Here is a 24,054-nt window from a genome sequence, read left to right as displayed (position 1 = left end):
TTAGCAATAATAATAGTAATACAACTGGGATATTATGAAGAGATAACATAACTAGGATAGTCTTTCAAGGTTCACAAAAATGCCTTCCTCACAACAACCTGATGAGGTAGGCAACACAAATTTTATGTCCATTTTGCAGATGAAGAAACTGAGACTCAGTGATTAAATTTACAGCTGAAAATGATATTTACAACTTCTGATTAAATGAATATCAATAGGTCTCTGGGAGAGAGAGAGAAAAGAGGGAAAGGGAAGGGAGTAAATATTTCCATTAAGCACTTTTTGCAAATATTGTGTCATTTGATCTTCACAACAACTCTGCAAGATAGTACCTATCTTGGTACTATTATTAGCCCCATTTCACAGCTGAGAAAACTAAGACAAATATCAGTTGAATGATTTGCTCAGGGTCATATAGCTAGAAAATTTCTGAGGCTGAATTTAAACTTAGGTATTTCAGGCTCTGCACTCTATCCACTAAATCTTCAGCTGCCAAGAAAGGGGAGTGTCTCTATACTGAGCATGCAAGGAAATACTATCCATATGAATCTGGAGTATAGAAACAGAAGGAAAGTAGACTGATCCTAGGAGAGGATTTGGAGATATCTTTTGAATACTAGATAATAAATGGAAAGATAGAAATGACTGGAAAAGCAGGGAGCTGAAGTGGAAATAGGAGGAGGGGATAGATCAAAGGGCCTGCTAACCTGCAGCTGGAATGTGGCATTCCCACAGGCTTGGTCATTCTGGTGTCTAAGCCACACAGTGCCTGAGCTCTGGTGTTTGGAGTCAGCAGGGCTTCGATTCAGAAAAGACACACGGGGAACTTGACCCCGGAGCCGCCGGTCTGTGTCCCCATCCAATACATAATTCAGGCCTGGTAGATGGAGAGAAAGGGCTGAGAAACAATCCCAGCCTGCCCCTGCCCGTCCCCACCCCTCCTCACACAACATCCACCCCTCACCCACACTGATCTAGTTCAGGGGGAAAAAAGCAATGATCTTCACTCACCAACACTAGGATTGTAGTTGCTGGGATTGGCAATGTAGCTGAAACAGACTCTTAGGTCCACACTATGGACAGAGAGAACAATTCCCCAAGTCAAATATTGTGAAGACTCAGAGATCTAAATCCTGCCCAGCTCCTGTCCTAGGGACGTGCTGACCATGTACCTGATGCACCAAGTCCAAGTGAAAGAAGCCACATTTGGGAAGCAGAGTTAAGGGAGGAAGGAACTGAAACTCAGAACGCCCAGAGCCATAGCTCCTGGGACTTAGCTCTCAGAATTTATGCTTAGATTAGAGATTATCCCGTTCCCTCCTTATTTTAAAGATAAGCAAACTAAGTTTCTCAGAGGCAAAGAAAGACCTTTCCCAAAGTCTCTCAGCTAGTAAATATCAGGTGGGATCTGAACTCATATCCAGATCTTCTAACTTCCATACCCAGTGCTATTGCTCTGACACCAACTGCCTCCCTCCCAACTCCCCCAGGAGATCTGCCTCACCAGACCATGTGGCCATCAGCACAGTTAGGCAGCTCTAGGTCAATGGCTCGAGGTGAGATAAAGATGTCATGGGAGACATGGAGGACAGGATGGGACCTAGGGATTGACAAGATGGTGGTACAGATAATTAAACAGCAAGAAGATCATCAGAAAGATAATATTAGAAAAGGTTATACCATTGCTATAAACAATAAAGAAAGAAACTCTCACTCTACAGATGATATGATGATATACCTAGAGAACCACAGAAAATCAGCTTTTTAAACTGGTTGAAACAATTAACAACTTTAGCAAAGTTGCAGAATATAATATAAACCCACATAAATCATCAACATTTCTATATACTATCAATAAAACCTATTTAAAGTATCAGCAGGCAATATAAAATATTTGGAAAAATATCTGCTAGGACAAACCCAGGGACTGTGTGAAGATAATTACAAAATACTTTTTACATTACAAAAGACAGGTCTAAATAATTGGAAAAATATCAATTGCTCAAGGAAGTCAATGAAACCAAAAAATGTGAAGCAGAGTGGTTTAGTAGCATCAGATCTCAAAATACCAGATTACAAAGCAATAACCATCAAAACAATCTGGTACTAGCTCAGAAACAGAATGGAGATCAATGGAATGTATTAGGTACATAATACATAATAGTAAACAAAAACAATAAACATTAATTTGATAAACACAAAGATCCAGGTTTTGAGGACAAGAACTCACTAATAGATAAAAACTGTCAGGAAGACTGGAAAGCAGTTTGGCAGAAATTAGGTAGAGACAAATAACTCAAACCATATACCAAGACAAGGTCAAAATAGGTACATGATTTAGATATAAAGGTTAATATCATAAGTAAATTAGAGGAGCATGGAAAATTTTCCCTGTCAGACCTGTGGATAAAAGAACTTATGACCAAACAAGGGTAAAAGATCACAGGAAGCAAAATGGATAGTTTTAAGTGCATTGAATTAAAAAAAGGGTTTGTACAAACAAAACTAATGGAGTCAAGATTAGAAGGAAAGCAAGAAACTGGGGAAACATTTTTACAAGTTTCTCTGATAAAGCCCTTATTTTTCAAATTATATAGAGAACTGAGTCAAATTTATAAGAATGCAAGTCTTTCCCCAGTTGATAAATGCTCAAAAGATATGAATAGGCAGTTTTCAGAAGAAATCAAAGCTACATATAGTCACATGAAAAAATTCTCTAAGATCATTAATGGTCAAAGAAATGCAAATTAAAACAACCCTAAGGTGGACTTCCGGTTAAGATGGCGGAGAGGAGGCTCACAGTTGCATAAGCTCCGCGCTTTCTCTCACTATCCACTTCATTACAAGCCTCTGAATCAATGCTTGACTGAAAAAAACCCACAAATAGTTACCAAGAGAAGCCATCCTTGAGATCCACCAAGAAAGGTCTGTCTTTACTGGAGGGCTGGAGCGGTTTTAGATCGGGCGCAGGCGGCGGGCAGCGGCAGTGAGAGCACGGGAGCAGACTGCAGAGGGGGTGGGGAGTGATCGCAGCTGTCTCTGCGGGGAGAGCTTCGTTACAGGTTTAGAACCTGCAGCAAGTCAACAGCCCAGCAGAGAAGCTAAAAACACCGGGGCTGAAGAACACAACCGCAAACAGCTGGAGTCTCTCAGGACCTGGCCGCCCCCCCCTTCCCCCCCCTCAGTGACTCAGCACGCTTTGGGATCTCAGAGCGCAGGCGCAGCACAGTCCTGCTAGTGCCTCACTGCTGCCACCTGCAGTCTGTAGAGGAAGCTCGATAACACACCCAGCCCCCCCCAAAGAAAGACTCCAGTTTTTTCTGTTTTTCTTTGGTAGTTTGTCTCTGATTAATAGACAGAATGAGCAAGAAGCTGAAGAGGACTTTAACCCTAGACAGCTTCTACACAGATAGAGAGCAGACTCTAAATCCTGAGGAGACTAAAAACAGGCAGTCCCCAGGTGATTCCCCAAAGGAGGAGATCGTCTGTTCCTCAGCACAGATGAACCTCATAGAAGTGATTAAAAAGGCTCTCACAAGGGAGCTAGAAGAAAAATGGGGAAAGCAGAGTGAGGCTTGGCAAAAGGAGAAGGAAGCTTGGGAAAAGGAGAGGGAGGCTTGGCAAAAGAGCCTGGAGAAGTCAGTTAAAGAGAGAGTGGATAAAGAAGTAAAATCCTTGAAAAATAGGATTAGTGAACTGGAAAACAAAATTGGCGAAATGGAAAAAAATTCCACAGAACAAAAGAACTCAATTGGACAATTAGAGAAAGATTTTAAAAAAGTGAGTGAAGAGAATACTTCACTGAAAATCAGAATTGAACAAGTGGAATTGAATGACTCGAGGAGACAAGAAGAATCAGTCAAGCAAATCCAAAAAAATCAAACAATGGAGAAAAATGTGAAATACCTTCTGGGGAAGACAACAGACCTGGAAAACAGATCCAGGAGAGACAATCTGAGAATCATTGGACTCCCAGAAAAACATGATGAAAAAAAGAGCCTGGACACTGTCTTCCAGGAAATCATCAAAGAGAACTGCCCAGAAGTCATAGGAACAGAGGAAAAAATAAACATTGAAAGGATTCATCGATCACCCACTGAAAGGGATCCTAAAATCAAAACACCAAGGAATATAGTGGCCAAATGCCAGAACCCTCAGATGAAAGAAAAAATATTGCAAGCGGCTAGAAAAACCCAATTCAAGTATCAAGGAGCCACAATAAGGATCACCCAGGATCTGGCAGCATCCACATTAAAGGATCGAAGGGCCTGGAATATGATATTCCGAAAGGCTAAGGAACTTGGTATGCAACCAAAAATAACTTACCCAGCGAGAATGAGCATCTTTTTCCAGGGAAGAAGATGGACATTCAACGAAGTAAGCGAATTTCATCTATTCCTGATGAAAAAACCAGAACTTAACAAAAAGTTTGATCTACAAATATAGAACTCAAGAGAAATCTAAAAAGGTAAAGATTAATCTTGGGAACTATATTTTGACTATAAAGATGTATAAAGAATACATGTATACCTTGTTCTAGAAATTGATGTGGAAAGGACATTGTACCAGAAAAAGGGTAAAGTGGGGGTAGTACATCTCATGAAGAGGCATAGGAAACCTATCATATCTGAGAGAAAGAATGGAGGGGGATGAATATAGTGGGTATCTTACTGCCTTCAGAATTGGCTTTAAGTGAAAAATCTTAAGACATATTCAATCTATGGTGAAACTTCTCCCATCTCATTGAAAAGTGAGAAGGGAAAAGTGGAAAGGGAAGGAATAAGCTAAGCGGAAGGGAATACGGGAACTGGGAGGGAAAGGGGTAAGATAGGGGGAGGAACTCTAAGGCGGGGGGAGGGACACTAAAAAGGGAGGGCTGTGAGAAGCAAGGGGTGCTCACAAGCTTAATACTTGGAAGGGGGGGAAAGGGGAAAGAAGGGAGGAAAGCATAAACCGGGGTGAACAAGATGGCAAGTAATACAGAATTGGTCATTCTAACCATAAATGTGAACGGGGTAAACTCCCCCATAAAGAGGAAGCGGTTAGCAGAATGGATTAAAAGCCAGAATCTTACAATATGTTGTTTACAGGAAACACACCTGAAGCGGGGAGATACATGCAGGTTAAAGGTAAAAGGTTGGAGCAAAATCTACTATGCTTCAGGTGAAGTCAAAAAAGCAGGGGTAGCCATCCTGATCTCAGATCAAGCTAAAGCAAAAATTGACCTAATTAAAAGAGATAAGGAAGGACACTATATCTTGCTAAAGGGTAGCATGGATAATGAAGCACTATCTATATTAAACATATATGCACCAAGTGGGGTAGCATCTAAATTCTTAAAAGAGAAACTAAGAGAGCTGCAAGAAGAAATAGACAGTAAAACTATAATAGTGGGAGATCTTAACCTTGCACTCTCAGAATTAGATAAATCAAACCAGAAAATAAATAAGAAAGAAGTCAAAGAGGTAAACAGAATACTAGAAAAGCTAGATATGATAGATCTCTGGAGAAAATGTAATGGAGACAGAAAGGAATACACTTTCTTTTCAGCAGTTCATGGAACCTATACAAAAATTGACCATATATTAGGACATAAAAACCTCAAACTCAAATGTAGTAAGGCAGAAATAGTAAATGCATCCTTTTCAGACCACGATGCAATGAAAATTACATTCAACAAAAAAGCAGGGGGAAGTAGACCAAAAAATAATTGGAAACTAAATAATCTCATACTAAAGAATGATTGGGTAAAACAGCAAATCATAGACATAATTAATAACTTCACCCAAGAAAACGATAATAATGAGACATCATACCAAAATGTATGGGATGCAGCCAAAGCGGTAATAAGGGGAAATTTCATATCTCTAGAGGCCTATTTGTATAAAATAGAGAAAGAGAAGGTCAATGAATTGGGTTTGCAATTAAAAATGCTAGAAAAGGAACAAATTAAAAACCCCAGTCAAACACTAAACTTGAAATTCTAAAAGTAAAAGGTGAGATCAATAAAATTGAAAGTAAAAAAACTATTGAATTGATTAATAAAACTAAGAGTTGGTTCTATGAAAAAACCAACAAAATAGACAAACCCTTAGTAAATCTGATTAAAAAAAGGAAAGAGGAAAATCAAATTGTTAGTCTTAAAAATGAAAAGGGAGAACTCACCACTAACGAAGAGGAAATTAGAGCAATAATTAGGAGTTACTTTGCCCAACTTTATGCCAATAAATTCGACAACTTAAATGAAATAGAAAAATACCTCCAAAAATACAGCTTGCCCAAACTAACAGAGGAAGAAGTAAATATCCTAAACAGTCCCATCTCAGAAAAAGAAATAGAACAAACTATCAATCAACTCCCTAAGAAAAAATCCCCAGGACCAGATGGATTTACATGTGAATTCTACCAAACATTTAAAGAACAATTAACTCCAATGTTATATAAACTATTTGAAAAAATAGGGATTGAAGGAGTCCTACCAAACTCCTTTTATGACACAGATATGGTACTGATACCTAAACCAGGTAGGCTGAAAACAGAGAAAGAAAATTATAGACCAATCTCCCTAATGAATATTGATGCTAAAATCTTAAATAAAATATTAGCAAAAAGATTACAGAAAATTGTCACCAGGATAATACACTATGACCAAGTAGGATTTATACCAGGAATGCAGGGCTGGTTCAATATTAGGAAAACTATTAGCATAATTGACTATATCAATAACCAAACAAACAAAAACCACATGATCATCTCAATAGATGCAGAAAAAGCATTTGATAAAATCCAACATCCATTCCTAATAAAAACACTTGAGAGCATAGGAATAAATGGACTTTTCCTTAAAATAGTCAGGAGCATATATTTAAAACCATCAGTAAGCATCATATGCAATGGGGAAAAACTGGAACCTTTCCCAGTAAGATCTGGAGTGAAGCAAGGTTGCCCACTATCACCATTATTATTTAATATCGTATTAGAAACACTAGCCTCGGCAATAAGAGTCGAGAAAGATATAAAAGGAATTAGAGTAGGCAATGAGGAAACCAAACTATCACTCTTTGCAGATGATATGATGATATACCTAGAGAACCCCAGAGATTCTACCAAAAAGCTATTGGAAATAATTCATAATTTTAGCAAAGTAGCTGGCTACAAAATAAATCCCCATAAATCCTCAGCATTTTTATACATCACCAACAAAACCCAACAGCAAGAGATACAAAGAGAAATTCCATTCAGAATAACTGTTGATACCATAAAATATTTGGAAGAATATCTGCTAGGACAAACCCAGGGACTGTGTGAAGATAATTACAAAATACTTTTTACATTACAAAAGACAGGTCTAAATAATTGGAAAAATATCAATTGCTCAAGGAAGTCAATGAAACCAAAAAATGTGAAGCAGAGTGGTTTAGTAGCATCAGATCTCAAAATACCAGATTACAAAGCAATAACCATCAAAACAATCTGGTACTAGCTCAGAAACAGAATGGAGATCAATGGAATGTATTAGGTACATAATACATAATAGTAAACAAAAACAATAAACATTAATTTGATAAACACAAAGATCCAGGTTTTGAGGACAAGAACTCACTAATAGATAAAAACTGTCAGGAAGACTGGAAAGCAGTTTGGCAGAAATTAGGTAGAGACAAATAACTCAAACCATATACCAAGACAAGGTCAAAATAGGTACATGATTTAGATATAAAGGTTAATATCATAAGTAAATTAGAGGAGCATGGAAAATTTTCCCTGTCAGACCTGTGGATAAAAGAACTTATGACCAAACAAGGGTAAAAGATCACAGGAAGCAAAATGGATAGTTTTAAGTGCACTGAATTAAAAAAAGGGTTTGTACAAACAAAACTAATGGAGTCAAGATTAGAAGGAAAGCAAGAAAGTGGGGAAACATTTTTACAAGTTTCTCTGATAAAGCCCTTATTTTTCAAATTATATAGAGAACTGAGTCAAATTTATAAGAATGTAAGTCTTTCCCCAGTTGATAAATGCTCAAAAGATATGAATAGGCAGTTTTCAGAAGAAATCAAAGCTACATATAGTCACATGAAAAAATTCTCTAAGATCATTAATGGTCAAAGAAACACAAATTAAAACAACCCTAAGGTACCACCTCACATTTATGAAATTGGCTAATAGGATACAAAAGGAAAATAACAAATAATGGAGGTTATATAAGAAATTGGGACACTAATGCACTGTTGGTGCATTATGAATTGATCCAAACATTCTGGAAAATAATTTGAAACTATGCCCAAAGAGCTATAAAAATGTGCATACTCTTTGACCCAACAATACCACTACTAGGTCTGTAGCCCAAAGAAAGCAAAGGGAAAAGCATGGAATGCTATTATTCTATAAGAAATGACAAGCAAGATGGTTTTAGAAAAATCTGAGAAATCATGCAAAGTAAAGTAAATAGAAGCAGGAGAATATTCTAAGCAGTAACAACAGTTTTGTAAGGATGATCAATTGTGAATGATTTATCTACTTTCATGAAGACAATTTCAAAGGATCCATGATGAAAACTGCTCTAATCAGAGAACTGACAAACTCTGAATGCAGATTGAAGTATACTTTTTTAACTTTCTTTATTCTTCTCATTTTTATTTTTATCTATTTTCTTTTGCAACGTAGCTAATAAGGAAATAAGTTTTGCATAACTTCACATAATCTATATCAGATTGCTTGCCTTCTCATGAGGGTAAGGACAGGTAGGAGGAAGAAAATTTGAATTTCAAAAAAATTTTAAATGGATGTTAAATATTTTTACATGCAATTGGAAATATTTAAAGGAATAAATAAAAATAATTTTTTTGCATCAATTTCTATGGACAGATGTAAAGTGGGAAAAACCAAAACAATGTATATTGTACTGTCAATATTATAAAAATCTATAATTATGGGGCAGCTAGATGGCACAAAGTATTGGTCCTGAAGTCAGGAGGATTTGAGTTCAAATGGGACCTCAAATACTTAACACTTACTAGCTATGTGACCCTGGGCAAATCACTTAACTCCATTGCCTCACACACACACACACACACACACACACACACACACACACACCAAAAAAAAAACTATAATTCTGAAAGACCTAAGAATTCTAGTCAACATAATAATTAATAGTGATTCCATGCTACCATGTAATGGTACCATTCTACTATGAACCACGCTACCAATTTCTTGACAAAGCAGCAACAGACAATGCCAAAATAGGTATCTATTTTGTTTAGCTGTGCTTACTAATTACAAGAATTTCCTTTTTCTTTTTCTTTCCCCAGTGCAGGGAAGTAGTAGAAAGAAGAAAAATTAATTATTGACAATTGAAAAGGTAATTAAAATAAGAGAGACTGGGAGTGGGTGGGAGAGATGGTGAGATGCCAGGGATCAAAGATATAGTCAGACCTTACCTAAAGAGTGCAATAGTGTCGGCCAGAGACCCAACCAACAAGTCAGGATAAGCATTCCCATCTACATCCAGGCCTCCGGACAGTGAATAACCAAAGCTCTCTATGCCCACAGCCTCACCTTCCAGCACCTAGGAACCAAAGATATATACCACACTTGCCTCAGTCTCCCATTTTTCCAAATCCCCCCACCCCTTTTCAGCTCCCCATGCATTCTTGCCTCCCCCTCTGATACCTGATCTTCATTCCTCTGCCCCCCATCTTTACCTGAGCAGGTTTGGGGACAACCCCCAGGCTGCTCCCATGATAGATGAAGACCTTTCCTTGTCCATCAAAGGGGGCACCTACAGCTATATCTGAGAGGAATAAGCAGGGATGTGAGACTCAGGCAGAAAAAACAGGTCAGGCCTCCCACCTTCTCTGACTCAACTTTTGTCTCTCTCATCCCTTGACCCCCACCCCTCCCATCCCATCCTCCATCCTTCTGGTCTCTTTATATGACTATGTCATTCTCTGCTCACTCATGGCCTTACCTGGAAAGCCATCTTGGTTGATGTCCCCCAAGGTGACCACACTGACACCAAACATAGAACCAGGAGATCCAAAGAGCCGAAGGGGAGAAACCTCTGTCCAACGCCCTGCCTGATTCACATACACATATACAGCTCCCCCCAGCTCTTCCTGGCGCTCGAAGAAATAGGGAGCACCCACCACCAAATCTGCCCAGCTGGGAACGGAAAGAGAAGAGAAGGTAAGTTTGGAAAACCTTGCCCAGAATCTTCCCCAGTCTAAGTGAGAGTGGGGAACAATGAAATTACCTACCACCACTCAATAATAATCAAAAATGAGAGAAGGGCAGTCAGGGTGGGGGGCCTGTGCTGGAAATCCTTCCCAACTAGGTCCTTAAATTCTCCCTGCCCTTAAACATTACCAGCTAACTAAAACCCCAGCACCTACTTTCCTAGTGCTAGTTGTGGGCAAATAACACTGGAAGCTCTTCGGGCTAATTCTGGCAGTTCTTCTTACAAGCCTAATGCCTCAAGATGTCCCTTCTTACCCATCGTTGTTGAGATCAGCCACAGCTAGAGAATAGCCAAAGCCAGATGTCAAACGATCCCCAGGTAGTACAGCCTCAGGCACCAGACGGCTGGCGCTGTCCCTTCGAAGAATCACTACTGCACCTGTGTGGTTGGCCCTTGGGGCCCCTGCCACAAAGCTCAGCTCATCTGCCCTCATCAGGCCTTTCCCCGAGTCAATGGAAAAGCCTGGGGGTAGGGATCAGAAGCAGGAGAAAAGCTGACAAATAAGCACCTCCACTACCCCTAACTCCACACACTTTTCAAGAGAGCAGGGCCCATCTGCTACTCCTTGGCTTCTGTTCTCCCCTCCCTCCTCCAATTGCTATGGTACAGCCACAGATAATATCCCCTAACTCTAAAAAGAAGAACTGGAACTCCGGGCTGCCTTCAGCTGCATCCTGGGGAGGGGGACACCATAGTGAAGGGAGTGGGGATAACCTGAGGGTTCCAAAAAGCCTAGATTCCAAAGGAAGGCTGGAGTAGGCAATAGAAAAAATAAACAGGATGAGGGGCAGAGGAGTCAGTTCCATGCCAATTTGTGAATGGATAGGGAAAGAAGAGCTTCTCTCTTCATTCTATACAGCGCCCCGAATTCATACAATCCTGAATATGACGCAGTATCTTTGCTGATACTCCTCCCACAACTCTTCCTTCTATCCTCCTGAGCAGGAAGTCCTCCAGAGAGTGAAAGTCCATTAGGTAAACAAGATCTCCCTCTAGTCCCACAGTTCCCAAGCATTATTCCCTTTCCTCTGGAGGAGGGATGGGGATAAAATAGGAAGAATAATTTACCAAAATCCAGGGTGATTCAACTAAATAATTTTGTCCTTTCTCCCTCTGCCCCCTTCCCAAAGGATCAGGGAACTTTCCTGTGACCTTTAAGACTCCCTATGTTTGAGAGTCTCTCAGATTAACAGAGAGTTCCCCAACCACCACCAGAGATGACAAAGCTTTCCCTGCTCTATTGGTAACAGGGACAGGGAATGATGGCTCACCCTTCTTAGACACATCTACAGAATACTGAGTCTCCATCTCCCTCCCTTCCCTCCTGAGCCTTGTCTTCTCCAGCTGCTCCCACTACCCAACCATCAGCTTCATTTCTGTCTCAAAACCCAAAGTTGACATCATCTTGGTAAATGGGGAGAAAGTCACCCAGGAGGTCACCCATGTTACCCAGGAGTAAGAGGGAATCCTATGGGTGAAGGCCTCAACAGACCTTCTGTTGATGGATGGGGTGAGGGGGCTTACAAACCTAAGTAGCTATTGAGGGCCAAGTCTCCAGCTGATCCCGTGAGCCGGTCAGCGGGTTCCAGGGTTTTATACACCAGCTGGTCAGGATCTGAGCTATCAATGTTGGTCATAAAGAGTAACCCTGCGGGAGGAGGAGTGAGGGGGAAAACACCAGGAAGAGAAGGAGAGGAAACATCCAGAGGAGGAGGAAAGGAGACCGATATGGGAATGAGGGATGGAGAGATAGAGAGAACAAGAGAGAGAGGCGAGGTAAAGAAAGATAAAAAATGAGAGAAAAGGAGTAACAGAAAGAGAAATAAAAAAATCAAGGATGGGAAAAGACAGAAGAGAGAGACCACAACAGAGAGAGAGAGGAGGGAAGTGTGGAGGGGAGGAAGAGAAAGGAAAGCAAAGGGTTAGAGCAGCCCTGGGCTGGGGAGCCCCATACCAAAGTAGCTGTTGGCAGGGACAGGGATGAGGCGGGGGTCCTGCTCCTTTTCTCCCCCCGCCTCGTAGGGCCCGTCGTCCAAGTGGGCCAGGTCCATGGAGCCCTGGGCACAGAGTTCCACCCGGGCAGTGCCTGTAACAACATTCCCATTTAGAGCCAGGGGAAAGAGCCACTCAGTCTGAACCCTGAGCAGCCCAAACAGCTCCCCTCAGTCCACCCAGCCCACCGTCACCCTCCCCTCAGCCCAAGCCTCTTGAAACCCCTCCGCTCAGCATTGCACTCACCAGGTGGCAGCTCAGGCAGCAGCAGCGTGCAGCGATGTGGGCTGGGATGTGAGAGCATGGGCTGGAGTGTTCATGCATTTCGGAGGCTGGTATGTGCATGTGTCTGACCATAAGTGCCCCTATCATGCATTCAGGAACTCATGCTGGGACATTTATTCATGTGTGTGCTTCTAGGTCTGGGTCTCTCTGGCCGGAAGAGGGCACATCACACGTGCATGTGTGTGCCGGCCTAGTAGGGTCCATATGCACACACACATGGCCCGGGCCACCAGGACACATGGTTGTGTACATGCTGGGCTGTCTGGCCACCGACTGGCCCTTGGCTCTTTCTCTAGAGCAGTGGGGGAAGTGGGGGGGGGGGGGGGGACATTCCAAGATTCCAAGAGTAGGAGAAATAATTAGAGGAGGGAATTTGGGGACAGCATGGGCCCACCTCTCTCCCCTCCATAAGGAGAGACTCACCCTTCCAGTTGTAAGTGCCGGGTGCTCCAAAGAGGAGGTAATGATTGTCAGGGGAGAAAGCGGCTGAGGTTCCCTGCTGACAAAACCCAAACTGGTCGTGGCCCTGGGGACGCCCCTCGCAAAATTTCCACTCCCCTCCATCCAGCTCGTCACGAATTGTCAGGTCCTCGCTGAGCACAAAGCATCGACCAATCACGTCCCGGGTTTCCAGGGTCTGGGCCACCCGCTGCCTTGCCTCGTACAAATGGGCACAAGTCTGCAAGATATGGAGAGTCAGGGGTTCGAGGCTGCCAAAGGTGCCTGGGGACAGACAGGACCTGCCGACACACCAAAGTGCTAACCAAAAATGGCCACAGGCCTTGTGACACAGAGCCAACCATCATGCATGGCTGCCCCCACTCACAGGCTTACAAGTTCAGGCTGGCCCGAGTACCCACATGCACAATTAAAGCCACATTATCAACTGGCTAGGTACACACACATGGGGCTGTAGATTTTTCAATAACCACATTTGTTCATGCTGCCAATGATCATACAAAAGATATAGATTCAGAGCTGGAAGGAACATCAGAAATTATCTAGTGCAAATGATCAGTAAACATTTAAAGTGTTTGCCAACGTACTGGGCAGGGTTCTGGAGACACAAATGTCTAAGTGAGATCTGCCTTTAGGATGCTTACATCTTTTTTTTAAACTTTTTTGCTGAGGCAATTGGGGTTAGGTGACTTGTCCAGGGTCACACAGCTAGGAAGTGTTAAGTGTCTGAGGCCAGATTTGAACTTAGTTCCTCCTGAATTCAGGGACTGGTGCTCTATTCACTATACCAACTAGCTGCCCCAGAAAGCTTACATCTTATTGAGATAATACCACATGTTTATGGATAAGTAAACACATTTATACTTACAAAATAAACATTCAATGATTAGGGGTGGAGGTGGATTAGGAAAAAAGGAGGGAGAATTTGGACTAAGCTTTGAAAGGAGATAAGGGTTCCAAGATAAAGTCAGAGGTGAGATTCCAGGCATGGAAAGACAAATAGTCTATACAAAGGTATGGAGGGGAGAAATGTCTTGTACAAAGAAAGAACAATTAGCATAAAATGAATTGGAAATGGTTCTATGTAATCAACCTGAAATAGGCCAGAACCAGATTTTTTTAAAAAGCAATGTCAAGAGTTTGTACTTTATTCCAAAGGCAATAAAGGAGTACTAAAGTTTTTTGAGCAAGAATGACATAGTCAGATTTGTCCTTTAGGAAGTCATTGTAGCAACCTGGAGGATGTACTGTATAGGGGAGAGAATCAATGAGTGAACACAGGGAGACCTGCCTCTATATCATCCCTACCCCCTCTTTTCTACTTATATAAATCATACTGGTCCTTCTCCTTCATGAAAACTTCTAGGGGACAAATCCAGCCTGCCCTCTCTTGTCTCTCTCTAGCAATTTACTGCCATGACTTGTCCATTAATTATATCCTACCCGGTAGTGTTAGCACTGTTTGCTAGAAAACAAAGTAGGACCCTTGAAGACAGCATCCCCTGGAAACCCCAGGATCCAGGATGGTACCTTGCATATACTAGGTGATCAATAAATACTTGTTAACAAATGATCTGATACCATAACATAAATTTGATATTGTTCATTAACTTTTCACACCCCTCCTCCACTTAAACTCAACTTCAGTGCTTCTCCCTGGCATAGATAGGATCCTTGGATGCCATCAGCAGATGAAAGTTTCTGCCAGATCCCCCAGGCTGGAAGGATTCACAATACAGTCCTCAGGGTAGGCTGGCTGTCAACAGAACACCAGTCTAGCTAAGTTTGGAAAGGCTCACCATGAGAAAGTGGACCAGGAGGTTAGAATTTTTTTCCCCACCTTCACAATACACAAACAACAAGTGTTTAAAATGTCCATAGTGGAACAGTGGAGGAAATGCCCACATCCAATCACATTTTCTTGGGGAAAAAAACTAGGTTTAGTGATATAGTTAATAGAGTGCTGGAAAGAAAGTTCAAATATTGCCTTAGATACTATGTGATTAACTTCTTATCTTAGGCTCATCACTTAGTCTCAGCACCTCCCTCAGAGGGTTGCTGCAAAGCTCCCAATATAAATGGTAACCCTTAGCTTTGATTAGCAAAATAGCAAAATATTCCAGTGTTTCTTCTGTTTCATCTCTTGTTAAGATCCTGAAGGAAAAGGGTTATGTGCATTTGTCTTTGTATCCTCAGCAGCTAGGAGAATTCTTATACTAAAGACTTAATAAATGTCCCACCATCTAGATTATAAATTTCTTAAGGACCAAGAAAGTTAATAAGAAGTAACTCAACACAATGTTAAGTTCAAAGAATCCTTGAAGAATGAATGAACAGTCAACTCACACAGAGCACACTCACCACAATTTTGCCCCCAGGGCCCTGGCTCCTGAGACTGACTCCCAGCCATTGGTTCTCTTTGCTCTCCTTCTGTACTTCCGCTGGAGACAGGACAGCAGAGAGTGAGGGGGAGAGAAACCAGGTTTAACATTCCCACTCTCCTCCCTTCTCCCTCCAACCCAGGTGCCCTCCCGCCTCAAACCTCCTTGATCAATGTTCACTCGATAGCAATCATTCTCATCAGGGGTCAGAGGGCAGGCATAAAGGCCTCCAGTGCGGTTAGCGGCCTGGCCTGGAAGGGCTACTGCTTGAGGGGCACCTGCCAAAAGCCTGCAAAATGGGGGAGGAAAAGGAAGAAGGGAATTAGAAGAGTCTCAGTCTCTTCCAAGACTTATTTATCCTCTCTACATCTCTCTATGGAATAAATGTCCAGACCCGACATTAAGCACAGCTAAGCACTGTATCTAGATTTAAATTCCTCTTCAGACATTCCTGTGTGTGTGACCTCAGAAAAGACACCTTGTGCCTTAGTTTCCTTTTATGAAATAACAACAACTATCATTTATTGAGCACTATAAGTTTCGCAAAATGTTTTACACAGACATTGAATCCTTGCCACAATCACGAGTTGTACGTGCCACTTTACAGGTGAGGAATTAAAAGCGAGCAGAAGTTGGCCCAGGTTCCGAGCGTATGAGGCTGGATTTCACTTTACTACCTAACCACTTCTAATACATAGATTGCCTGAAAACATCAGAGGCCTCTGCAAGAAGCCCCACACAGCCTGACCCAACTCTTACCGCAAGGAACCTCACTCACAAATATCTCCACTCAGAGGGTACAGAACGTGTGTTCCCTCTTACTCGGTATTGTCAGTTTGAAAGAAGCGCCCACTTCCAGCACCTGTTCCTATATGTCCTAGCCTCTCCACAGCCGAGAGTCCCTTTGCCAAGTTTGCCCCCTCTCTCTGACCTAATTTGTTCCCTGCCAGATGCCAAGAATGCTGGGGGTGAAGGCAACAGGTGACCACAGCTGGCATTTGGAGGCAGTCCGGATGTCCCATTGCAGGAGATTCAGTCTGTCCTGCTCAGCTCTCTGTTGATCATTAAAACAATCACCACCATCCCCAATTGCCCGAAATTTTACCAGTTTAGAGTTTAGAGTTTATCAGGTTTAGAGTTAGGCTGAAGAAAAAGGCAGAATTCTCCAGCCTTCAGAACCTCTTCAAGCCCCTTCCCTTCTCTCCTTCCCCTGTTCTGCTTCCACCTTCCCCCATTCTAATACTGTTCTCCACATCCCTCTATAATCTCCCCATTTTTCCTTATCCCCTTCCACCATTCTTTCTCTGTCCCCTTTCCTCATCTCCACATTTCCCCTCCCTCCTTCTACCCTCAAACTCTCCACCACCACCACCACTCCTGCTTTCCCAGCTACAATTTTTTTGGCGTCACAATTTTCCATAGTCACAGCCAAGGCTCTGGCCCCAAGGGTGAGTTATGCTGGGAATGGAGGATGACTGAGCCCCCTGGGGCAAAGTAGCAAAGAGGCCAAAACTGGGAGTATGAGGGTGAGCTTGGGAGCTAGGGGGAGATTGAGAGGGAAGAATAAACATGTGGCCCATTTGGTCACATAAACCTTCCAAGGCGCATAACAAGGAAGTAAAGGGAGGTTTCGATGTTAGACCCTCTCAGGATCTTCTGACTTCTTGCTAAACCTCTCATACCAACAGCAATCATTTCCCACCTACTCACTCCCTCTTTTCAGGAGCAAGACCTGTGGCAATGGTGAGCTGCCACAGTGAAGAAATTGTCACTTTAGGGGAGCAGGAGGAAGAGCTAGATAATTCAGGAACAGTCAACCTTTCAACCTTTAAGACCCCTGGAGAGGGCAATAAATTTTTTAAAGGAACTGAGTATCAAGAAAAGCTGGTACCCCCAAGAGAGACCTAGGAATAATCTGAAAGACAATGTGGCTCATTGTCAGTGGGTACAAATGTACTCCAGTAAATATGAACATGAAAGCCTCCCCAGCTTTTAGAACACTGACATAATGATAATGACAATTAGCATTTAAATAGTGTTTTATGACTTATGAAATACTTTAAATATAAGGTTCAATTTTTAATTACCTTCATACACTGTAAGTGCTCAGTAAATGTCTGTGGAATGGATGGATAGATGGGAACAAACATGTGGTCAAGTCAATATAGATTAAGGACTCAACAGCCTCAGGATAGTGTACAAATATGCACAGCAAACACCTGGGAGCCTGCATGCTGAGTTCTGTTGCAGGAACTAAAGCCTGGATTTGCACAAGGCCAGGGTTATGTGGAGGGAGCTGAAAAAAATCTGTCCCTTAGGCTCCTCTAGGGACAGAAAAACTAAATGTACAGATGGGCCCAGCTCCATGGGAGAATGGGGGGAAAGGGAGGGGTCTGAGTAATGAAGTAATTCTTTCAAGGACACAGGCATAGATACATGCAAACTTGAGCCTCAACATTCTCTCACCTTCTTGGCAACCCTCCATCCCTCACCCCAATCTTGATTGAGGATTTCTGAGCTCTTCTCAGCTTCTAACTCACAAATTGCCCAATCCCTGACTCCCTCCAGCCTCTGGATTGGATAGTAGCTGCAGTGGCAACCATGGCCAGGAGAAAAAAAAGAAAGAAATATTCTTAGCAATTTGGAAGGGACAGGAAGATCATGGGTGGCATGAACTTAGGGACACTCATCCATGTCACCCTCCACTTGTCCAGGACACTAGCACAGAGGGGCCTGAATTGACAGAACTTCCTCTGTGGATTCTGCTGGAAGAGACACTTGAGATCTCTCAGGCTGGTGAGGACTTCCTTCTTGGGGGTCTCCTCTCAGTCCAGAGGTTCTTTCAATCTAGGATACCCTCCTCTATGGGGTCTCCTCTATGGGTTTTCTTAGTATAAGATGTTTCTTCCTTGAAATCTCTGCTGTCTCCCAAGGTTCCATCAATCTGGGAGTGTTCCTTTGCTGGATCTCTCTCAACCTAAGGGTCTGGGCAGCTTCTCTGTGGGATTTTCTCCATAGGTTGTTTCAATTTTAGAATTCTCTCTGTCTGGGGGACTTTCCTCTATGAGGTCTCTCCTGTGAGAATAATTGTGGTGCGCAGAAAAGAACAGCAATGCTGAAACTACAGCAGAAAGAATTTCTGATGTGGTTTTTTTGCCACCAAAAATAGATGTCTCCTGAAAAGATTTCTCTGTCATTCTATAATGAGAAGGGGTCCTGCAGCTTAATCAGAAGAAAAGCAATGATGACCCTGGCAGTGTCTGCTCATTCACCAAATATTCCACACCTTAAGAAAGAAAAAGCATGAAGCTTTACCTTCTAAATCAGTCCTTAAAATGGCAAGAGGGGAAGGGGCTAGGAAAGCTGGTGTGGGACTGGGGGGAATTACGTTGGTAAAAATAACTTAGAATTTCCCTAGAAATAACAGTGCTCATCGTGTCCTAAAAAGGCTTCTTAGGCTAGAAGACTTGGGAATCTGGCAGACAGAGGGCTCCATAGGGGAAACTGTGAGGGACTCCAAAAAAGAATAGCCATACATACCTTAACAAAAGTTTTAGGGACTCCTGGTTCCATAACCTTTCAGGTAACAGGCAAAAACAAAAATAGTAGTCAGCCCTCTCTCTAAGAAGAAAAAAGGGGGTGGGGATGAGAGGGCAGAACCTTCTGGTATTATTGCCTCAGCCCTTTCCAGAGAGATTGATTGACATGAGAGAGGAGGTCCCAGAAGGCTGGCACTGAGCCTAATAATGGACTCAATATGACTTGGGGGAGCCCCTGGAGTGGTGAGTTGGGGTAATCTAAGACCCCACCCCTAGGATAATCAGGATAACAAGCATTAGGAAAGACAAAGGAGGGAGGATCCTGAAGCAGGTAGATTTTTTTCCTTTCTTATTTTTATCCCTCATGAAACAACCCCCACTCACACAAGTAACTAAAGAAATGTCCATAATACACACAAATTACACAGGAATCCACCCTGCACCCAATGAAGGCCCTCTAATTGGTCCTAAGGGATCCCAAACTAAGCCTTTTCCCACCCCCAATCTTCCCACAGATAAGACCCTATGATGCTAAGAGTCTGGAGTGAGAGGAGGGAGGAACAGCAACATAGCATCCTTCCTGGGGTCTAAAGGGAAGCTGAGGCTCAAATTACTTGGATCCTTTTTTTATAGGTCCTTCTTTTGAGACCCTGTTTGCCTGGCCCATTGCCCACCCCCAGCCAGAACAGTGAATCATAGCTTCCAAAGCCCATTCCATTGCTCTGCCAGCCCTACCCTAGCCAACAGAGGTGCCAGGTCTCTATCTCATTTTTTTAATTTAAATTAAAAATAAAAACCTCTTGGAAAGGAGACTACATTTATCTTGCTCCCCTCTAGACAACCCATCTCACGACACTCTGGCAGCTGGGAAGTTATTTCTGGTGTCTAACCTCCAAGCTTTTCACTGTAGTCTCAGCCCCTTCCCCCTCCTCTGAAACAGCCCAAGAATGGTATGTCTCCTCCCTCTATGGAACCTTTTCGGTTGGGACTGGGTACTCTCAGTAACTGAGTCAACCCAAATAGCACGTCTTAATGCTATTAACGTTGCTACCAGAATAACACCCAATCTCAGGGCTGAGAGAGGCAGATTGGATACCAATTCCCGGGGCTAATTAGCACGTCATAGGAAGACTGATTCCAGATTCCCAGTCCAGAGATAAGGTAGAAGTTGGGTATTTTAGGGATAAGGGAAAGGAGGGTGGGGCTCGACTTAGAATGCAAGAGCTAAGATTTGAGAGGAAGATCAAGAGCAGATGGGGGAGATAAAAGTAGGGGGATAAAGATGGGTTTAGGGCTGGGTACAACCTAGGACCAGTAGAAGTGAGCGACTCACCAGCTCTGGGGACGGGGCCGAAGCTGCTGATGCAGGGCCACAGAGAAGCCAAACAGGCTGCCAGGCTCACCCTCCTTGCGCAGAGCACTCATCACATCTAAGTTGAAGGCACCCGCCCCGGAAAGCAGCCACCCCAAGAACAGGGAGCCCCAGAGGCAGCACAGCGACGGGCGAGCTCCAGCCATGGGAAATGTGGACCGCCAGCCCCCTTTTCAAGGATCCAGATCGGCGCTCTCCCCTCGGGTTTCCCGGATCACCCCTGAATTCTCTTCCGATCTTCAGAGCTCTGTCTGATCGCACCCTCCTATGCTCAAATACTCTTCTCACATTCTATCCCTCATTCCTTCGGACACCGGCTCCTTCTACTACAGCTCTCAGTCCCCAGCCCGGACTGTTGATGACCTGCTGAGCTCAGGCTCCCGCTCCCACTCCTGTGCTATACCCCGGGGCACCGCCCCTGGCCCCTCCCCTGGCTCCTCCTTCAGTCCTAGCAGGTGGAAGAAGCCGGTAAGGACTCAGGGTCAGGGGGTACTCTCTTCATTCCTCCTCAAGACTCAGCCGCGCCTTCCCCACCCCACCCCATCCCACCCCCACACAAATCTTCGGCGTCCCGGGTCTTCTAGCTGTCCTCCCCTGGGTAAGAGCTGAGCCGTGGCTGCCGGCCTGGGCTGGAGGCGGCGCGCCGAGAGTGGGCTAAGCAATTGGGGGGGAGAAGAGGGGGAGAGAGAAACAGAGAGGAAAAAAGAATGAAAGGAAGGGGGTTGGAGAAGAGGAGGAGAGAAGAGAATCAAAGTTAAACTCTCAGAAAAACCATAAAGATGATAGACACGGAGTAAGAGGAGCCTGAACACGGAGTGAGACAGGATGAGGAACCTCGATGAACACTGAATAAGACAAGATGAGGAGTCTCTATACCCTGAACAGGATTTGGGCTAATTCCTAGGCTTGTAAAGGATTCCCTAGAAACTAGTGCCCTCTCTCCCTCCTCCTCACGTATACTACCCCTACCCAACACGAACCCAACCTGGGGCAATGGCTGTATTGGCTATAATTTCTGCCTTCTAGGTTGCCAGGGAGTTGGAGAAGAAAAAGGGAAATTAAGAGATAAGGACATGGGCTGGCTGAAAGAGAGAAGAAAAATAATTAGGAAGGAAAAGGAAATGTGGAGAAAGAAGGGGAGAAAAGCTGAGCAGATAGAAGGAGGAAAAAGTCACTGGGTGAAAGAAGGAAGTTTTTGGGTTTTTTGTTGTTTTTTTTTTTTACAGGATGCTAAGAGTGTGGAGAGAATGAGCATAGAAAGGGGAAGACTGGGGTTGTGCCCTTCATTCTTTATCCCCTCTTCAATGTCTGACTCTATCCATTTGGATTCAAGGGCAGAGAGAGGAAAGGTGGAGGGGGTTAGGTTAACTCCAGGCAGACTCTTAGGTGGGGCTGACTAAGGATTCCTAAGGGGACCAGCATGTCTTTCCTTTCATACACTTTCACACTATTGGGACAAAGGCCCAGGCACACACTCCTGAAAAAAGCCAGGAGAAGAAAAGGGGTGGGGAAGAGAGAGCAGGGAACATTTTCCAACTTCCCTGCTATTTATAACTCTAGCTAAGCAGCAGAGCCAGAATAAGAGATAGAAACCATTTAGAAGGCCCCAAAGTTTCCCTCTCGTCTTTTGGGATTCCCTCTCTCATCTGATGTGTTTCCTTGTGTCAAGCTATTTTTTTTCCCTTTATTTCATCTTTCTGGTCGTTTCTATATCTCCTCTTTCTCTTCCTTTGTGACTGCTGTGATCTTTCTTGTGTTTTCTTCATTTTCATAATCCATCTCTTTGTCTCTCATTCTAAGACTTCCTTCCATTTTCTTGTCTATCTTTACCTCTTTTCCTCAGGTTCGACCCTATTCTGTATCTTCTCTAACTCTAATTACAACCCCCTTTGGTGTCTCCTTTGGATTTTCTGGATGTTCTCCAGAGATTTTTAACTTCTTCATCCTTGAAACGAAGAGAATAAATTAATTGCCCTAAGGAGAAATTTCCAGGTCTCCTGAATCTTAAGCCAGACCTCTAGCTCCTAGAGCATGCAACCACTTTCCAATCTTTCCTGCAGCACCAGCCACTCCCCTGATCAGCACCTTCATGCTTCTATTTGCTCTCATCCGCACTCCACCCTGCTGGTTTCACCAAATCTCAGGGTTCAAGCAGATGCCAAGAATCTTCTCCTGACTTCCCAAGTCCAAATATTTTGGGAAATCACCTCATCCAGAACAGTAGGACAAAGACAGAGAGAAGTGAGAAGCCTCCCAGAATTAGCCTGACTATAAATATTCTTCAGACAGTCAGAGGAGGGAAAAGCAAGGGGTGGAGGAGAGAATGGGAGGAGGGGGCAAAACAATGGCATTGGATCAAGCCGGGTATAAAATTAGACCCACAAATCTGTGCCTCTGAAGGGAAGCAAGGGCCCTTGAACATGGGCTGAGGGGAATCAGTGGAGGAGCAGTAAAAGGAAAAAAGAGAATTAAAGGGAAGCTGGAAACAGTAGGAGTTCATTTGGACAAACGATTTACCCATAAGGTGCCATCAAATTTCTTATGGTTAAGCAAAGAGCATGGGACTTTGTAAAAACAATAAGCTAGTGCTGATCCAACTAGTTCCATACAGAGACTTTGGCCTTCTAAAAGAGGGAAAGGGAAAGAAGGCAAATGGGAATCTACCTCCTGTCATTTCAGCCTTTATATCCCTTTTAAAATTTTTGGACTCCCTATTATTCTCTTCCAGATAATCTCATTCTGCCTCAAAGCATCTTAAATTAAGTTTTCCCTCTATATCACCTGTGAGACAATCTTGGTGTCTGCTCTAAAGGCCATCTCTTCCTACAAAGTCTTCAACATATAAAATCCATTCTCACCTCATGTACTTTCCCAGAATTGAAATTCCTCTCCCTTTGACTCCTAATCAAAAGTAAGGCCCAAGCCAAGACTGGGGATGATAGAGAGTAAAGGTGACCAGTGGAGAGTCAATTTGACCACTATGGTGACTGGAGAATTGAAAAAGTCTTTAAACTTTGAAGAGAAAGCTTAGAAGGCCACTTCTTACTTCAAGAGAGGTTAAATCTCAAGTTTCACTTCTTTTTCAGTTCTGGTCCTCATTTTGAACTTAACTAGCCTATTCCATACAATTGTCTCTGGCAAATACTAGGCTATCTCCCTACACTTTGGCCTCCCAGTTTGTAAGATCCTTCTCTCTGATTCTCTACTCTGCCTTCGTTCCCAATACTTCATGCCTTCCTGATCTCCCCATCCTTACAAGCAAAACGACTTTCCACCTGGCTCCAAGTGGAGCTAAAAAATCCAGTTTGGAATTCACATTTGAGGAGAGGTAGGGAAAAAAAGAAAAGAAGAGTCAGGACCATTCATTTATCTTTTAAAACAGAAAGGTTGGGGAGAGGTGGAATGAGGAGGGGTGAAAATGATTAATAATAGGCTAGAAATATAATTTTACCAAAAGTGATAACAGGCTTATCTCCATCTCATCCAAGGACTGAACAAAAGAAATTGGGCTTTGGCTACAGCTGTAGAAATTTAGACAAAATGGAAAATCAAGACTTAAGAGAAAGGCATAATTACTATGTAAGATGACCTGGGGGAGAACATGGAGACCAAAAGTACCCCCACCTTCTCCACCTTTCTCTCAGCCAGAAGAGAGACTGTGTATGAGAATGAAAAATAGAGCTGATATGGTTCTCAGACTCACAGCAATTTGCTCATCCAGTTGTGAAACTGACAAAATCTTGCCAAGTAGGGAGAAGGAGGTTAAAATAAAAAATGAGCCTG

General features: G+C 43.1%; 1 protein-coding gene across 6 annotated transcripts in view; it reads right to left on the bottom strand.

Annotated features, from left to right (window-relative positions):
- The window catches only part of ITGA7 (integrin subunit alpha 7), a 36,109-nt gene extending 15,290 nt beyond the window's left edge, over window positions 1-20,819 (bottom strand). The window contains exons 1-13 of one of the 6 annotated variants that reach the window (XM_051963344.1): window positions 20,233-20,816; window positions 15,522-15,649; window positions 15,341-15,420; window positions 12,944-13,199; window positions 12,198-12,329; window positions 11,772-11,891; window positions 10,498-10,705; window positions 9,974-10,167; window positions 9,708-9,796; window positions 9,444-9,571; window positions 1,505-1,600; window positions 1,012-1,073; window positions 708-877 (exon numbers count right to left, since the gene is read on the bottom strand). In XM_051963344.1, the coding sequence (XP_051819304.1) occupies window positions 708-877; window positions 1,012-1,073; window positions 1,505-1,600; window positions 9,444-9,571; window positions 9,708-9,796; window positions 9,974-10,167; window positions 10,498-10,705; window positions 11,772-11,891; window positions 12,198-12,329; window positions 12,944-13,199; window positions 15,341-15,420; window positions 15,522-15,649; window positions 20,233-20,417 (1,848 nt within the window). In that variant the 5' untranslated portion in view covers window positions 20,418-20,816. Of the gene's footprint in view, window positions 1-707; window positions 878-1,011; window positions 1,074-1,504; window positions 1,601-9,443; window positions 9,572-9,707; window positions 9,797-9,973; window positions 10,168-10,497; window positions 10,706-11,771; window positions 11,892-12,197; window positions 12,330-12,481; window positions 13,200-15,340; window positions 15,421-15,521; window positions 15,650-20,232 lie in introns of those variants that run through there. The other 5 variants (XM_051963341.1, XM_051963342.1, XM_051963339.1 and 2 more) reach the window with 5 other exon arrangements.
- Window positions 20,820-24,054: the final 3,235 nt, after the last annotated feature.

Source organism: Antechinus flavipes, chromosome 5 (assembly GCF_016432865.1).
Source record: "Antechinus flavipes isolate AdamAnt ecotype Samford, QLD, Australia chromosome 5, AdamAnt_v2, whole genome shotgun sequence".
NCBI classification, from domain to species: Eukaryota; Metazoa; Chordata; class Mammalia; order Dasyuromorphia; family Dasyuridae; genus Antechinus; species Antechinus flavipes.
Note: the sequence above shows the minus strand (reverse complement) of the source record. Positions and strands in the feature narration are given on the sequence as shown.